The 15,556-nt window shown below is 33.3% G+C and overlaps 1 protein-coding gene across 2 annotated transcripts; it reads right to left on the bottom strand.

The window, feature by feature from the left end:
- Positions 1-494: 494 nt before the first annotated feature.
- Positions 495-14,108, bottom strand: LOC148603192 (uncharacterized). Of its 2 annotated transcripts, none has more exons than XM_088552404.1 (7): positions 13,924-14,108; positions 9,954-10,079; positions 9,387-9,437; positions 7,873-7,958; positions 7,068-7,228; positions 6,731-6,834; positions 495-5,167 (listed from the first exon to the last, which is right to left on the bottom strand). In XM_088552404.1, exons 1-7 carry the CDS (start codon positions 14,037-14,039, stop codon positions 1,294-1,296), a joined length of 4,518 nt encoding a protein of 1,505 aa, XP_088408530.1. In that variant the 5' UTR covers positions 14,040-14,108; the 3' UTR covers positions 495-1,293. The 2 variants fall into 2 exon arrangements, with proteins under 2 accessions (XP_088408530.1, XP_088408531.1); XM_088552405.1 differs by lacking the exon at positions 13,924-14,108 and adding an exon at positions 13,276-13,903.
- Positions 14,109-15,556: the final 1,448 nt, after the last annotated feature.

Raw genomic sequence — 15,556 nt, 5'->3', positions numbered from 1 at the left:
TCACCGGAAGTGAATGGTCTATAAATAGCATGGGAAATCCCAGTGTTTTCACAAGATAGGGGTACATTTAGAAATCATTATGGAGATTAGGCTTCACATCACAAGAAGCAAAATGCACCTATAAAATGTACAAAAATGTTTTTCCTTTCAGAAACTGTTTAAATTTTTTAAATGAGATGAGAACTTTTTTCACAGCACTATGAGGAACAGAGGTAATTTCTGCGTAGGACTATTTTTGCGTACGTTCCAAATGCTCATTTGTTGAATTGGTGGTCTGTAACCTATAGAGGAACGGAATTCAAACCTCTTATGGTGTACGAGTACAATCATGATTGATTACATTTAATGGAACAGTAGCGTAGGACGAAAACCGCTTTTTGCTTTCTACAAAAATAGATTCTTATCGAACCAGTTTAGTAACTTTCCTTTACTATCATACGAGTTTAATTTACATAATGGCTGAAAAATAATACAAGTATACAACAAAATGTAGATGATATTCAATTAAAATTTTATTATCCGATGCCTATACATAACACAACTGAGAACAAATGTAACACAAACAGTTTTACCTTGGTTCTTAGATAAGCAATTCATACTCAAATACATGGAAAAAAATTTGGCCATGGTTTCTTTTTTAAAACTTTGGCTACACCCTAAATATCAACATCAGAAATGCTCTATTTAGTAAGCCAGATTACATTCACATAAATATGCGAAAGCTTACAATACTTTAACAGCAGGTACAGCTTCATTCCATGTAAAAAGCAGGAAGATGGTGCTACACTTAAAAACTATTTTTTTCCATATAGTCGAGACACATTCAACACTCTTGACAAAACTAGTCATGCTGAGGTAGGATTATGACAAAAATATTCATTTTGTTGACCAGCGCACAGACCCTTGTTGACTTCTTAGTGTCCATGACGATTACAACATTCCCATTAGATTTATATGAGACAACTTAATTTTTGCAGTTATACTGAGTACATAAGCATTTGAAGACCATTTTCTTCTTGAGGGGTCCTAGGATTTTATGTTGAGTTAGAATTTTTTTTCAGCAGCAGGTGGAGTTAAAATTTTATAACTGAAAATCTATAATGTGAAATAATGGGGAAATATTGAACCATAATTTTTTTCTGTCTATGGCTGCAAAATTAAAAATGTTTGCTCATATTTGGAATAATTGTTTTTCCCAAATAACCCTCCCCTACCAAACTCAGTATGAAAATGGTTGGCACTTAAGTAAAAGTATCAACATCAGATTATCATCACTACATCTTATATAAACTACTAAGATAAGACATTCTTTAGATTTATATTTTGATCATTCATGCTCGTCATTTTTGCCTCTTCTTTATTGTTTTCTTTGTCTTTAGCCACTTGATGTTTATCCATGTGATACTTAAGCTGGACAGCATTGACAAACCTTTTATTACACAAACCACAGCCATACAGTAAATCATCCTGATTGTGTCCTAAAATGTGTTCTTCAAAACTTGTTAAATCTTCACACACTTCTCCACATTGGAAACACTGTAATGCATTATTTTCGTGTGACATACAGTGCTTTCTAAATGATTTTAAACTTAAGAAAGTAATTTCACAATTATTGCATTTTAAAGGATGTCTTCTGTGACTTTTGTGGTAGTGTTTTACATGATATTCAGCATGGACAGCTTTAATAAATGTTAAATCACAAGATGCACAACTGAAAGGTAGATTTTCCTTATGTATTTGAATATGTTTTTGCAGCCGAATGTTATTCTCAAACTTGGTGCAACAATGCTGGCATGTATTTGTTTTTACTTGAGGCTTTTCAATATTTATTTTTAGTTGAAGCTTATCTTTATGAATCTTGATTTTATGACTTCTTAGTTGTCGACCTGTTATAAATACTTGATTGCAAATTTCACACTTGCGGTTTTTTTTATTTTTATGTAGCCTCATATGACGGTGAAATGAAGAGCTGTACTTCATGTTACTACCACAGATATGACACACGTAAGTATTCTTCCTAGTATGATAAATCTCATGATCCAATTGATGAGCTTTTCTGTGGAATTTCTTGTTACAGAATTTACAAAAGAAAACTTTACCCCAAAAATGAGTTTTCATATGAGCTGTTATTGATGAATGCTTCTTAAACAGTTTCCCACACACTGGACAGAGCTGTGATTCATTCTGAAATCTAAACTTGCGCATGGGCATCTTCTTATTTTGAGAATGTTCATCTTTATGTTTCGAGATCTTTTCCTTGTGAGAACTAGAATTACCTCCCTTTGCAGTAACTTCTTGTTTTATTAGAGACCCTTCTATACACTGATCCTTAATAAAGAAAGATTTGCCTTTGGTTTCATTATTTGTTCTTACCACATAGAATTGCTCAAAATTATCAGTGGCAACAACTATGCCTGAATTTTTACTCTTGTCCTGGGGAGATGATAGTTGCATATTCTGTTTTGAAGTCTTGTTGGGAAATGCTGTATTGTTTTCAACTTTGCTGAGTCCTGCTTCTAATATGTTTGGGTTCACATTACTAGTGTATACCTTTCCTATAGAAGTTAATGCTATTGAACTTCCGGAATCATGCAAAGTCATGAACTGTGCATCCTGTGGTGGTACAATTTGTTTGGGGCTTGCAATAATTTCACAATTTGACACAACAGCAGTAGGTACAGTCACATCAACATCAGTGGTAGTTGACACTTCTGGAACTATCAATGCTGGCACTGAGCTCTTAATACCAGCAGTATTAACTTTCTGTGTCTTTAATGTAGATGTCTGAACACTTGGTGCCACAATAGTTGGCTTAGTCCCACTACTTGAAGAAATATTTGTTCCCATTGTTCCCATTGTTGTTAATGGTTGATACACATAGCTCATCCCTGGATAAACATTTATAGGAAGCTGTTGTTGAATTAATGTAGTTGGATAAACATTTACTGGTTGCTGTTGTTGAGTTAATGTAGTAGGATAAACAATTACTGGTAGCTGTTGTTGAGTCAATGTAGTTGGATAAACATTTACTGGAAGCTGTTGTTGAGTTAATGCAATTGGATAAACATTTACTGGTAGCTGTTGTTGAGTTAATGTAGTTGAGTTGCTCCTTTGTCCTGAAAATATATTGGTAACTGTTGGAACTAATGGTATTTGGTTGATGCTTGAAGCACATGTCTTGAAAACACCTTTATTTACATTTTCACATATTTTGGGAACTACTGTTGCTTGCTTACTTGTCTCCATTGATTGACAAGCAGTGGATGATACTTTCATTTTCTTGCTTGCATGAGGTGAATCCATGACTATTGATATTTTATGTTTTAAATCATTAGAATCTTTTGAATCATCTTCAAGAAGAGATCTGCTGTGATTACTAGGTAACGATGGAGTATGAGCTATCTGCAAATATTGCCTTTGTTTTGAGATGTCAATTGTATTGCTATTTTTCTCCAATGCTGAATTAGATCTCATATTTTGTCCCTTTTGGACTGGCATCAAAGTTTCTGTTCCTGTTTGCGATGACACAGCAGAGATAGTTCCAGAACTGCTTGCCTTTAATACAGCACTAACATTCATGACTGGATATCCAACTGGTACCGGAGAATCATGTGAAAAACTAAATTTTGACTTTTCACCTGGAGATTGAACATTTTCCTTTAATAGACTGTGGCCATTCATTGAAGAATCAATAGGTCTAGGCACTCCAAATTGTGATAAGGACCCAGAACACTGAGGGCTAATAACCTGCGACCTTGTAGACTTCAATTCTTCATTTCTCTCATGGTAACTCTTCATCAATTGCTTAATAATATTTTCACTGATTGGAACACCTGGATCAGTGTAAAGTAAAAAGTTCATGTCTTTTACTTTTATGACAACTGGAACTTTAGTACTTGTGATTGTATTCAAATTGTTTGTAGCATTGTAAGTAACTTGCTTTGTGGTTTCTTCATGTTTGTCTGAATTCATTTCTTTGTTGTCTTCAGTGGTCTTTTGGGTAAACAATGTTGTTCTTAATCCACCTTGTAGTGATGGTGAAACTTGTATACCGTAGTTTGAATTTTCCCTTGTTACATTTGAACCCTCCTGTTTATCAGTCTTAGCAAAAATAGAACTACTTAAAACACATGAAATTAGATTGGAAACCCTTTCTACCTGACTTCTGTCAGGTCCTTTTATTACATCCCGAACGAGTGACTTAATACCTGACGCTAGGGTTTGGGAGGTGCTGGTTGTCCTAAAAAGTCCACCCTGTTCTATTGATGTAGCTTTCGTCAAACAAGAAATGGTATACTGTGCTTGAGACTTGTTGAACATATCTTTAGGTTTAGTATCATTATCTGAAGTTTGTATCTCAGGCATATGTGAATCGATATTGTCCTTCTGTACTCCAGCTGTGTTTTTTTGTTTAATTGGATGAGAAGTTTGCAACAAAGATGCAGGAATTGATTTACCATGTTCATGACTATTTTTACAGGCTTTATCACCAGTAATTTCAGAAGGCAAGTTTTTGCCGGTCTCTGGTAACCTAGGAAGTTTCTCTGATTCTGTAAATTTGCAACTCTCAGGTGACAAATCAGTAAACTCTTGTAATTCCTTAGAAGTATGTGAAATATCTTCTAATGGTAAATCAGGCAGTGTTAGTGAGTTATCCACACCAATTCCTTGAGTACCTTCAAGTGGAAAATCAGGCAATAATCCCCCTAATTGGCCCTCCTTTCTAGAAATTAGCTTAGGAGAAGATACATCAGCATCCATATTGGCTTCCCTCTCAGTATCTCTTTTATTCGTTGCCAGCTGATTATTCTCTACTGTTTTTTGACATTCTTTTTTCTTTACAGAGGGTTTTATGAATCTATAAACTGTCCAATTTCCTTGTTTTAATGGTTTCTGGCTTGAATCAGACCAAGTTGGTGGTTTATTACATTCTATTCTGAATTTGTTTTTGAACACCATGTTTTCAAGGGATGGTTTACCAATCCTGAATTGTATTGGCTGTTGTTGATTAATTTCCACACTGGGCTGATTTCCAGTACCATGCATTGTTTCTATATAAGACTGATTACCTATATCAGCAGTCTCTAACCTTGAACCAGTTGAGATGTCATCGTTTTGAAAATCATTGCAATACACAGGATCATAGTCATCAAAGGAGATAGGCTCTCTATAAAAAGAAAGGGAAACATCAATTTTATTCATCAATTCCTGAATTAAAGATGCTTTTGATTCTGTTTTTCATACAAAATCATCTATTTAATATTCCTGTTATTTAGAATTACTTTTAGGAGTACATAGGTGTTGACCTTCAAAAATTTTAAAGCAGCAGACCTCTCAAAATTTGTGAGGTTTTGTTTTTGCAACATGTTGCAGGAACTGAAGTAATACAGTACTATTTAAGCTGAAAATTCAAATGAGTTGGGAGGAATATCCACAAACACGGCTAACTCTTCTGCTATGACATGGGCATATAAGTGGAAGAATGTTATATTTTTCATGAAATGTTAGAAGGCTCTTGCCAAAAGTGGGAAAGTTAACACATATGGAAGTACAATTTTCCATTCCTAACAATTGTCATACCTGACCCTAAAAAGATGACTAAAATTTTATACAAACAGAACGAAAAAAACTTCAAAAATACTATAAAAAAGGCAATAATTCAGTATTATCCGCAGTGTTTTAGGATTTTTTTTTAACATCCTAGAACACTGACCAGAAAGTATACTGTAAATTCTAAGTTTCCACTTCAAGGTTAAATTGATAAAATATGCTTTGTCCCTTTTTTTTTTTATTTTGTTTTCCCATGAAAAATTTACAAGTTCTGTGCCTACTGTTATGACAAATACCAGTCTCTGTGAGTGAAATATGGTATGAAATAAGCCATCACTTTGGCTGTACAGTGGATTCCTGTTAATTGCGTAACCTATTTGTCAGAAAAAAAATTTGCAATAAACAGGAATAAGCAACTAACAGAAAATATCAATCCAAGGGAAAATATCTAATATTTAAAGTGTTTTAAGTTGGACATATTCTTTTAATCATGTTTGATTAGATTCCTGTCATAGTTTCTAGTCAAATGGAAGAGAAAATATTGTCGTAAAAACGAAGTTCTTTAAAGAACTGAGGTACTTCAATGACAATGTATTTTTGTTTTACCCATTGGGGTATATTTTCGAGTAAATTTAGAAAAATATTTATGAAATTAAGGGGAATGTTCTAAATATGTGTCTTATGTTAGGCAAGTAAGAGAAATTTTATACATGGACAAGATGGGAAATGTTTTTGTTCTTTAAGTTTCTATGTGATTAACAGGAATATGCAATTAGCAGGTACGCAATTACGTGGAAACCACTGTACTAGGCACAGCATTGCCTCAGGCCAATATGACAAGCCTTGGACCTATAACTCTAGAAGCTAAAATGAAAACCATCACATAATAACACCAAAAAAAACAGAATTTTCTAAATGGGTGTTTTTTCATTGACCTCTAAGTATAAGGCATAGAAACTTAAATACTTATAAGGTAATGACTAAACAATACATAAAATGAGATTATGGATTTTATTTGAAAAGGCCTGTGGTCCTTTTCACAAAAATTTGTAAGCGTAGAATTAGTCATAAGTTATGACGTCACAGTACTTTTATTTACTATGACGTCATAACTTACGACTAATTTTACTCTTACGATTTTTTGTGAAAAAGATCTCAGACCTATAAATACTGTACAAACCTTTTCGGGGTCAGCAGTGTACTTTTTTCAGTGACACCAGAACCTTTCACTGGATTCTCTTCATTTGGTAATGAATTATTTTTAGCTGCATCACTTATTCTGCTCTGCAAAATAATAGGAAACTGCAATGATAGATATTTTTCAGACAAAAATGCCGACATAGAACTGACAGCTACACAAATATGCCTTTATCCATACCTATTAAATGGGATTTTTTGATACATCGGGGATTTAGAAATTTCTATTTGCCGTTTGTATTTCAACTAAACCCTGATTTGATAATAAGATCTGATACATTAATTTGAATATTGAATCCCACCAAGTGTCATATACTAACCAAAACTTGTATCATACTGCTTAAAAATGTTTCTTCCATCATTTTAACATTGGCTTTGTGGAGATCTTTCAAGTTTTGCAGATCGACTTTGAGTCGTAAAACTTCAACAGCAAGACCACTGATAGTATTTTTCATCTCTTCAGTAATTGTATTGCCTGGTACTAAAAATAGTAACACAACATTAAACACGAAATATCTCTTTTTTTTTTCTTCATTAAAATCTTTAATGGCAGCTTCATCAGTGGCGGATCCAAGGGGTGCAGGGGGTTTGCACCCCCTTTTTATTGAAAATTTCATCATTTACATGTGTAATATTGGCAAAAAATGGCTAATAATAAACCCATCAAGCAGCAAAATTGGATGGCTACTTTTTCATCTTTTGGTGGCTACACTATTTTCAAAAATGGGTTAACTCTTGAATTTTAATCAGTCTGCCTGCTACTTTTATTAAAATACTATTGACATCCCTTCTTGCACCTTCCCTTTTTCTGAGGAACCTCAGCTTGGACCCCTCCTTTTCAAAGTGTCTGGATCCACCCCTGGCTTTGTTGAAGCACACAAAACACCAATCCATATGAAATTTTACCTGAAGTCCCACAGAGCTAAAAGGAAAAGTTCGTTAAAAAATTCTAAAAGGAAAAGTACATGTCCTTCCATCATACTTCTTCTACTAAAACATAATTGCTAAGAAAATAGTTATATCCCAAAAGTTAATAATGAACTCTGACCCGAATCAAACAAAAATGTAGTATAAGACAGACACTGATTCCAACTGATACTCAAATGTTTTGAATGTTAAACATACACATCCTTGTATCCTTATCAGCAGCATCAATATCTATATAGACCAAGTTGTCACTTTTATTTTCTAAAACATTAGTTCTGCATTGTCTGAAAAATACAATAGTTATAACTATGTTATATAACATATTTAGATTAAAATATAACTTTTTTGTACATGCATTACAAGTGTTTGTTTAAACCCTATATCATCTACCCTTTATCGAATACCCTATATCACACCTTTACACCTGTATCGCATATCCTATATCACACCTCTACAACTATATTGCATACCCTATATAACACCCTTATTGCACCCCTTCATAGACCATATCTGATGTATGTTTTAATATATGATATAATGAACATGACATGTCAAAATCTATATCCCATGCAGTATCAATCCTCCACCTATATCACCTCGTGGGCCGAAAGCCCTTGGGACATATAGGAGTCTCAGGTTGATACTGCACATGATACAGATTTTGACATGTAAAATTCAATATATATAAACCAGGGATTGAACTTAAGGGAAAATGCTTGCTAAATGCAAGTTAAAATTCAACTTTGCTAGTAGAAATCATTTCCACTTGATTAAGTTTGCTTGTGGAATTCTATATGTATCATGCATTTATAAGTTCAGTTCAGACAAAAAAAAACAAGAAATTTAGATTTAGTAAGTGTAAACTGTCAGTACTTGCTAAATTGAGATATTGGAAAAATTTCGTAAATTTAATTCCTGTAACCTGAATTTCAACAGTAAAAATTTGTGTTTATCTTGTAACATGAATCTCTTTTTTTATTACATGGGTAGCACAATCGGTCATTTGCATAAGTTCAAATATAGAAAGCTGCAATAAAACACATAAAAGGCCTATAATCCCCTTTAAATGGGGTCAAAAGTCCAACTCTAAAAATTACTGAGAAAGGAAGGTATCATTCTTAGAAAAATACTATAAAAATATCAATTTGTGTGCATTCTGTCAAAATATGTTTTAATTTTCATGATTTTGTAAGTGGTTGAAAATGAAAAATTATTTTGGTGTTTTTGTCAACCAAAAACCATCGAAATAGCAAAAATTGGTATAGAACTGTGACTTGAAAAAATTTGATGATTCTGTAGATGTATTAATGTTTGTTGTGCACTAAGTTTTATTATTTTCATGGTAGATGAGCCCCAAAAAGTACTCGTGAAATGAATTTTTATCTCTTCAAAATACTATCAAGTGATTTTTTCATAACCACCAACACAGATACCTGCAAATATGTTCATTTGACTGATTCTGTGAAAAATAGCAAGCAAGAATTCAATACATGTATGTTTGCAGTATGGCATCAGAATATACAGACTGGTGTATTAAAATTCTTCTTCCTTTTTTATTTCAGAAGAAGTACAGACAGCAAATATATTTTTCTCTTATCAGCTAAATTATCTATTTGTAAGTTAGCAGTACTGAATCATGGTGACCAGTCGCAATAAATTACTGCAATAAAGCAAAATGATTGAAGTAGTTTTCTACATTTCAATGGACGTACATGTACAAAGTGTCTTTATAGTCCTTGTCTTCCTTTTGCAGTTTCTTGCCTCTGTAAAAAAGAAACAAATAATTATTAACAGAAGTATGGGAGCAATTGGTCCAATAGTCAATAGACAATAGACCAATACCATAAAAGTGAAAAGGTTATTAGCCCAGACAATCCAAAATAATTTTTTATTGTAGGCCTCTCTTTTCAAATAAATCCTTTGGTTGCTTCTAAAAGAATGTAAAAACACAGAGTGTTAATGTAAACAACAAATGATTGAATAAAAAAGAAGATATTTCAATGAAATTTTCGAAGTCTAAGACCAGTGCTCTACCATTATTAAAAATACAGGCTGACAACAAATTAATTAATTATGACATATCAATGTAATGTAAATCTATATATTATGTTATATTAATCTCTGTAAGCTATAGTTTTAAAGACATAAAGTGTTCATATTTGAATATAATCAATGTTCTTCCCAAAATATCAGAAAGTGTTTCTTCTGGTTGTTGTCAAATTTCATATAAAAGCCCCTCTACCCTAACTTGCATTAGCATCCTGTTTTCATACTTTTACCTTTTACTTGTTTTTTTGCCCTCTTCACTGTAGAAAAATAAAGTAGGTCCATTTTCTTTTATGCCATCTTTGAAATGACAGCTACACAGCCTGTCATTTTTATAATTCATCCCTCTGTCTGCTCTTCTGAAAAATAGATCATCTAATGAGACATTAAATGATACCCCGCCACGTTGCATAAAACCCAAATAGAACCCCAAAAATTTCTTTTTTTTTTTAGGTAAGAGAGAGAAATCAAGGGAACCAAGATTCTAGTGGAAATCAAAAGTATGTAATCCTGGGACAAAGACCAGACATGGAAACTATACTCACACAACAAAGAACATAAAATAACCAAAATAATACATACAAAGTAATAAAAGTACATAAGCAACTCGGACCCCACTAAAAACTGGGAGCATGGACGAGGTGCACTAGTAGGATAAGCATCCTCTGCTTTTCTAGACTTTGTATACAAAGTTTGAAAAATATCCTTCAACATCTTCTTAAGTTATCATCTGGTAACCCTCAAGGGATAGCCAGGTGAACGGAAGGACATGCAACTTTTTAGGAGGGTATCACATACATGTACAGTCCTTGAACCGATCCATGCAACTATTTGACAGATCGATGACTGCTGACTGACTGATTGCTGACAGATGGATAACTGATGACCTGTGGCCTATCTGATCACAGTTTTGTTATGTAAAATGACAGATGATAGGCTCATATAAATTTAAGAATTTCAATTGGAATGAATCCAGTATACTACCATATTGAATTTACCTAAAATTTAAGATATTAAATCTACATTTTGTATTTTGTTAAAAATAAAACAAATGTAATACAAGCATTATGAGAGTATTGCAAAACAAAACATATTCCCCTTCCAACTTTTTATATCACTGTCCCACATACAAGTACTATGTTGGATCATTAAGTATAAATGACAAACTGAGGAAATGACCTTGATTTTGAAACTTTGGAAAAAATCAGCAAAGTGGAATGAAATGTAAACTTGATCTGTAATTCATCAAGGTATACTCATATACCAGTAATCAGTGCAATATCTACAAGCATTTAGAAAAAAAGTGCGGAAAACTTATATTTCAGTAAATTTTTCAAAGTTCAAGGGCCATAACTCAAACAAAAATCAGTGGAGCAGAATGAAATGTCAACTTGATCTGTAACTCATCAAGGTAGACTCACAAACCACAAATCAGCTCAATATCTGCTAACATTTAGATACATGTAAAAAGTGTGGTAAACTTAAATTTCAGTAAATTCAAGGGCCATAACTCAGACAAAAATCAGAGAAGCTGAATGAAACCTACAGTAGACCTGTAACTTCTCAGGATAGACTCACATACCAAATATCAGCTCAATATTTGCAAGTGATTACAAAAAAAGCTTGGAAAACTTAAATTTTGGTAAATTTTTCAAAGTTCAAGGGCCATAACTCAAACAAAAATCAGTGGAGCAGAATGAAATGTACAATTGATCTGTAACTCATCAAGGTAGACTCACACACCACAAATCAGCTCAATATCTGCTAACATTTAGATACATGTAAAAAGTGTGGTAAACTTAAATTTCAGTAAATTCAAGGACCATAACTCAGACAAAAATCAGAGAAGCCAAATGAAACCTATATAGACCTGTAACTTCTCAGGATAGACTCACATACCAAATATCACCTCAATATTTGCAAGTGATTAGAAAAAAAAGCTTGGAAAACTTAAATTTCGGTAAAATTTTCAAAGTTCAAGGGCCTTAACTCAAACAAAAATCAGTGGAGCAGAATGAAATGTACACTTGATCTGTAACTCATCAAGACAGACTCCAATACCATAAATCAGCTCAATATCTGCTAGCATTTAGATATATGTAAAAAGTGCAGACAACTTAAATTTTGGTAAATTTTTCAAAGTTCAAGGGCGAGAACTCAGACAAAAATCGATGAAGCGGAAGGAAATGTTAACTTGATCTGCAACTCATCAAGGTAGACTCACATACCAAAAATCAGCTCAACATCTGCAAGCGTTCAGAAAAAAAAACACAGAAAACTTCAATTTTTTCCTGACTGACACACAGACGGATGAATGGACAGAATGAAAATCTCAAGTCCCCTTCAGCTTAAGCCTGTAAGGGACTAATAAAAATAATTAAAAGGTGTTTAAATCTATTGCATTATGTAAATATTTGTTAAAATTGACAAATGAAACAATGGAAACCGTAAAATACATTGGCAGTTCTGTGGTCACGTGATGCAATTAACCAGTTTAATGGATCGGTTTCAATGAAGGATTGATGACTGATCGGTGATCGATGACCAATCGCAGTTTTAGTTGCTTTAATTGGATCAGTACTAATTACTGTACTACCTTGCCACTTTGTGTGGCAGGTATGTAAAGGATTGATTGACAAAATTTTCTTAATATCTACCTACAAATCTCTGTAAGAATCAGGCAAAATGAAAAAATCTGAAACATGCATGTCAAAAACCTTGAAGGTTTAAACTAGTCTCATCATCTGGAGCTAGTACATATATCTACATATATGTCAGTTTACTGCTAATATCGTAAATTGTGATATTTTGGTGTTAGGTTATTTTGGGAGTTTTCTGTAAAATGTGCATGTATAATTTGGTGTGTTTAATTTTGGTGCATTCAGATTGATAGGTGTTTTATTGTTTGTGTTATCTTCATTGTGGAATCAATCTATCCTTTATAATCCTAAAAAGAATATAAAATTACCAGTATCATGATGATCACCTACATTTTACATGAGTAAAACAAAGGGTAAATTTAACTCATATGCAGATACAATGTACATACATATGTATTACAATATAAATCTTGTTTTCATCCACACCTACCAGTACACCAATATATACTGGCTGCCTAAATTTTCAAAAACATTATTTTAGTGTGTTTAATTTCAGCACTTTCAATAGATGCACCAAATAAACCAAAAAAAAACTATGGCCAAAATTTCCCAAATTATGGTAGTCCTTTGTTTGTTCATTTGGGTAACATATAATCAGTTTCTTTATTTCTGTTTTAAATAGGTACTCACACATTTTTGAACTGATTTTTAGGAATTTTTAATAGTGTAATACTTTTTCCACAGTGGCCAGATTTTAAGGGGGGTTGTGACAAATAACTATTTCTACATAATAAATGAAGTAAGAAAATACATAAACTAGAAGATTTTGTATTGGTATACAGCGTTTCGAGTAACCAAAAGTAAACAATAAAATACACATCGGTCTCCGGTTTTCAATACCTTCTATACCGGAAATTCCTGTAAAGAAAATGAAACTAAAATGAGACTTACATACCCTATAGCCAAGAATTAATTTTTCAGCCGAATGGGTTTGTCACTGGCTTGTTTCAGAGCTATCTAGTGTTCGACCCTCTGTGGCGGAGTATAATTTTGTGAGTCAAATCATCCTCTCCTGTCACATTTGGCGCCAAACTAAAAAAAACCCACTCTTAAGGTGGGGGAAATGTGGCAGGACAGCCTTCCTGCGTTATAGTAGGTAGTGAGATTTTAAATGGCCAGTAACTGACTTGGCTAAAGGATTAATTCTTTAGCTGAATCTGTTTGTCACTGGTTTGTCAATGAGCGTTCTAGGGTTCGTATTTCTGTTGCAGACTATAATTTTGTGAGACAAATCATGCTCTCCCGTTACAATACTCCAGCTGTGCTAGAGGTTGTCTGGCAAGCTATTTTCTGACTTGGTTGGGGTATGGAGGAATAGAATTCAAACCTCTTACGTTGTACTTGTTGGAGTACCGTTACAATTGGTATAGGAATTTATTTTATTTTCTGAGACAAGTACCTGTGTATCTGACGACAGAATATTTTAATTGGGTCTAAAGTTGAAATACATGTACATAATTTTGTAATACAATTTCATACACAAACAGACAAATGAAATTGAAAATGTGACAAATATTGTTAATTTTTTAAACATCTTCTTAACCTGCATTTATCAACCCATTCCTGCCTTTTCTTCATATCCATTGGAAATCGAAACAAACTGCAAGTATATTTCCCACCAGTTCGGTGTGAGCATCCGTATGCATAGCAGTGTACCATTTTCAAAATCAAACAACAGAACGAAGATGAAAGCAACAGTAGGAACTTTTCTGGCTTTATCCTTAGCAGAAGAAAAGACCGAGCAATTCCGATTAAAAAAAGTTTTGTATTGTGAGAAACGAAAAAAAATAAAAATATTGCAAAACGAATATTGTCAAGAAATCATTTGAAAAAACAACAAGTTTAATCACTTCAGATAATGTTCATGATAATGTTAAAGCTGTCACCTGCACATATACTTTTTTTTATCACTGATTTTTATTGTCTTTTTTCGCAAATTCTACCATAGACAGATCTATGATTCCACTGAGGCGGATGAAGCAGCTTTTGGTATTTTTGTAGAAATCAGGAGACCAAATTTAAAGGATTTCCATTATACCCGATGCATAATGAAATGGAAAAAAGCTGTTCATTTAATATATATCAACAACCTCTGAAATCTGAAATACTTTGTGAAAAGGCAGTGCTGAATTTAAACATGCATGCTTTAATTTATGATCATCCGTGAGTTCTTTTGATTTTGTTCCATACACATCTGATCATGCTACATCTGTACAAAGAAAGGAGATCACAAAAGGAAGCGCTTATAAAAACATTCATGAAACGCCTCAATGTTAAACAATTACATGATAATTACAGTCCCTCTATAAAGTCATATTACAGTGAAACCTTCGCAAAATAGACACTATTAGAAACCCCTTTATATAAGGTTAAATGTGTTTTGAAGTTTTGAACTTGACTAAACAGATTTTAAAGTCCATAGAGGGTATTTTTTACAGGTTTCACTATATATATTGAAAAAACACCAAAACAATAAAAAGGAGTCATCACATCCAAGTACATGGACAAAATGTGAAAGCAGAAAAGAGTTAGACAATCTACATGCAGAATGTTGACAACAGATTCTAATATGACTTGCTTCAATGCTCTTCAGACCATAATCATGGTTAAAAAGTGATAAACACATGACCAACATTTCGTGCAACTCATAGGCGGCGTCTATTCAAAAATATGAAGAAGCTAGTCCTATTAGAATCAGAATAAACTTGGTATCGTTCGGGGTAAAACAATGCGACATAAATGGCCATCCCGTGGTAAAACAATGATTATAACGAGTTTCCGTGATTTATTTTCTTAAATGAAATATAGTTACATATAAAAGCCCCGAAAATCAAGACAGCATACAAACAACTAAATATAAAGCACTTGCAGTATGAACTCCCACAGAAAACCAAAAATTAGGTGCTTAGGAAGGGTAAACATCCCCTGCTTCTCCAGGCAAACAAACGTGAATAAGGACTTGGGCAAACTTCCCCGTTTTGTTCAGAGAAAATTCTTTTTAGAATACGTCACGAATCGATTATATATTTTGCCTATTGTGGAATCCCGGGACAATATTTCTGTTATAACGTGGTGTCGTGAAAATGCAAACATAGGAGAAAAAAACTGCCATTATCATAATGAAATTTTGACCAAAAACAAAAAATGAAAATAATGAAGCCTGAGAGGTCGGGGTC

This window comes from Perna viridis, chromosome 11 (assembly GCF_037379345.1).
Source record: "Perna viridis isolate PV_CMFRI_1.1 ecotype Kerala chromosome 11, ASM3737934v1, whole genome shotgun sequence".
NCBI lineage: Eukaryota > Metazoa > Mollusca > Bivalvia > Mytilida > Mytilidae > Perna > Perna viridis.
The sequence above is the reverse complement of the archived record's forward strand: the minus strand, read 5'-3'. Positions and strand labels throughout refer to the sequence as shown.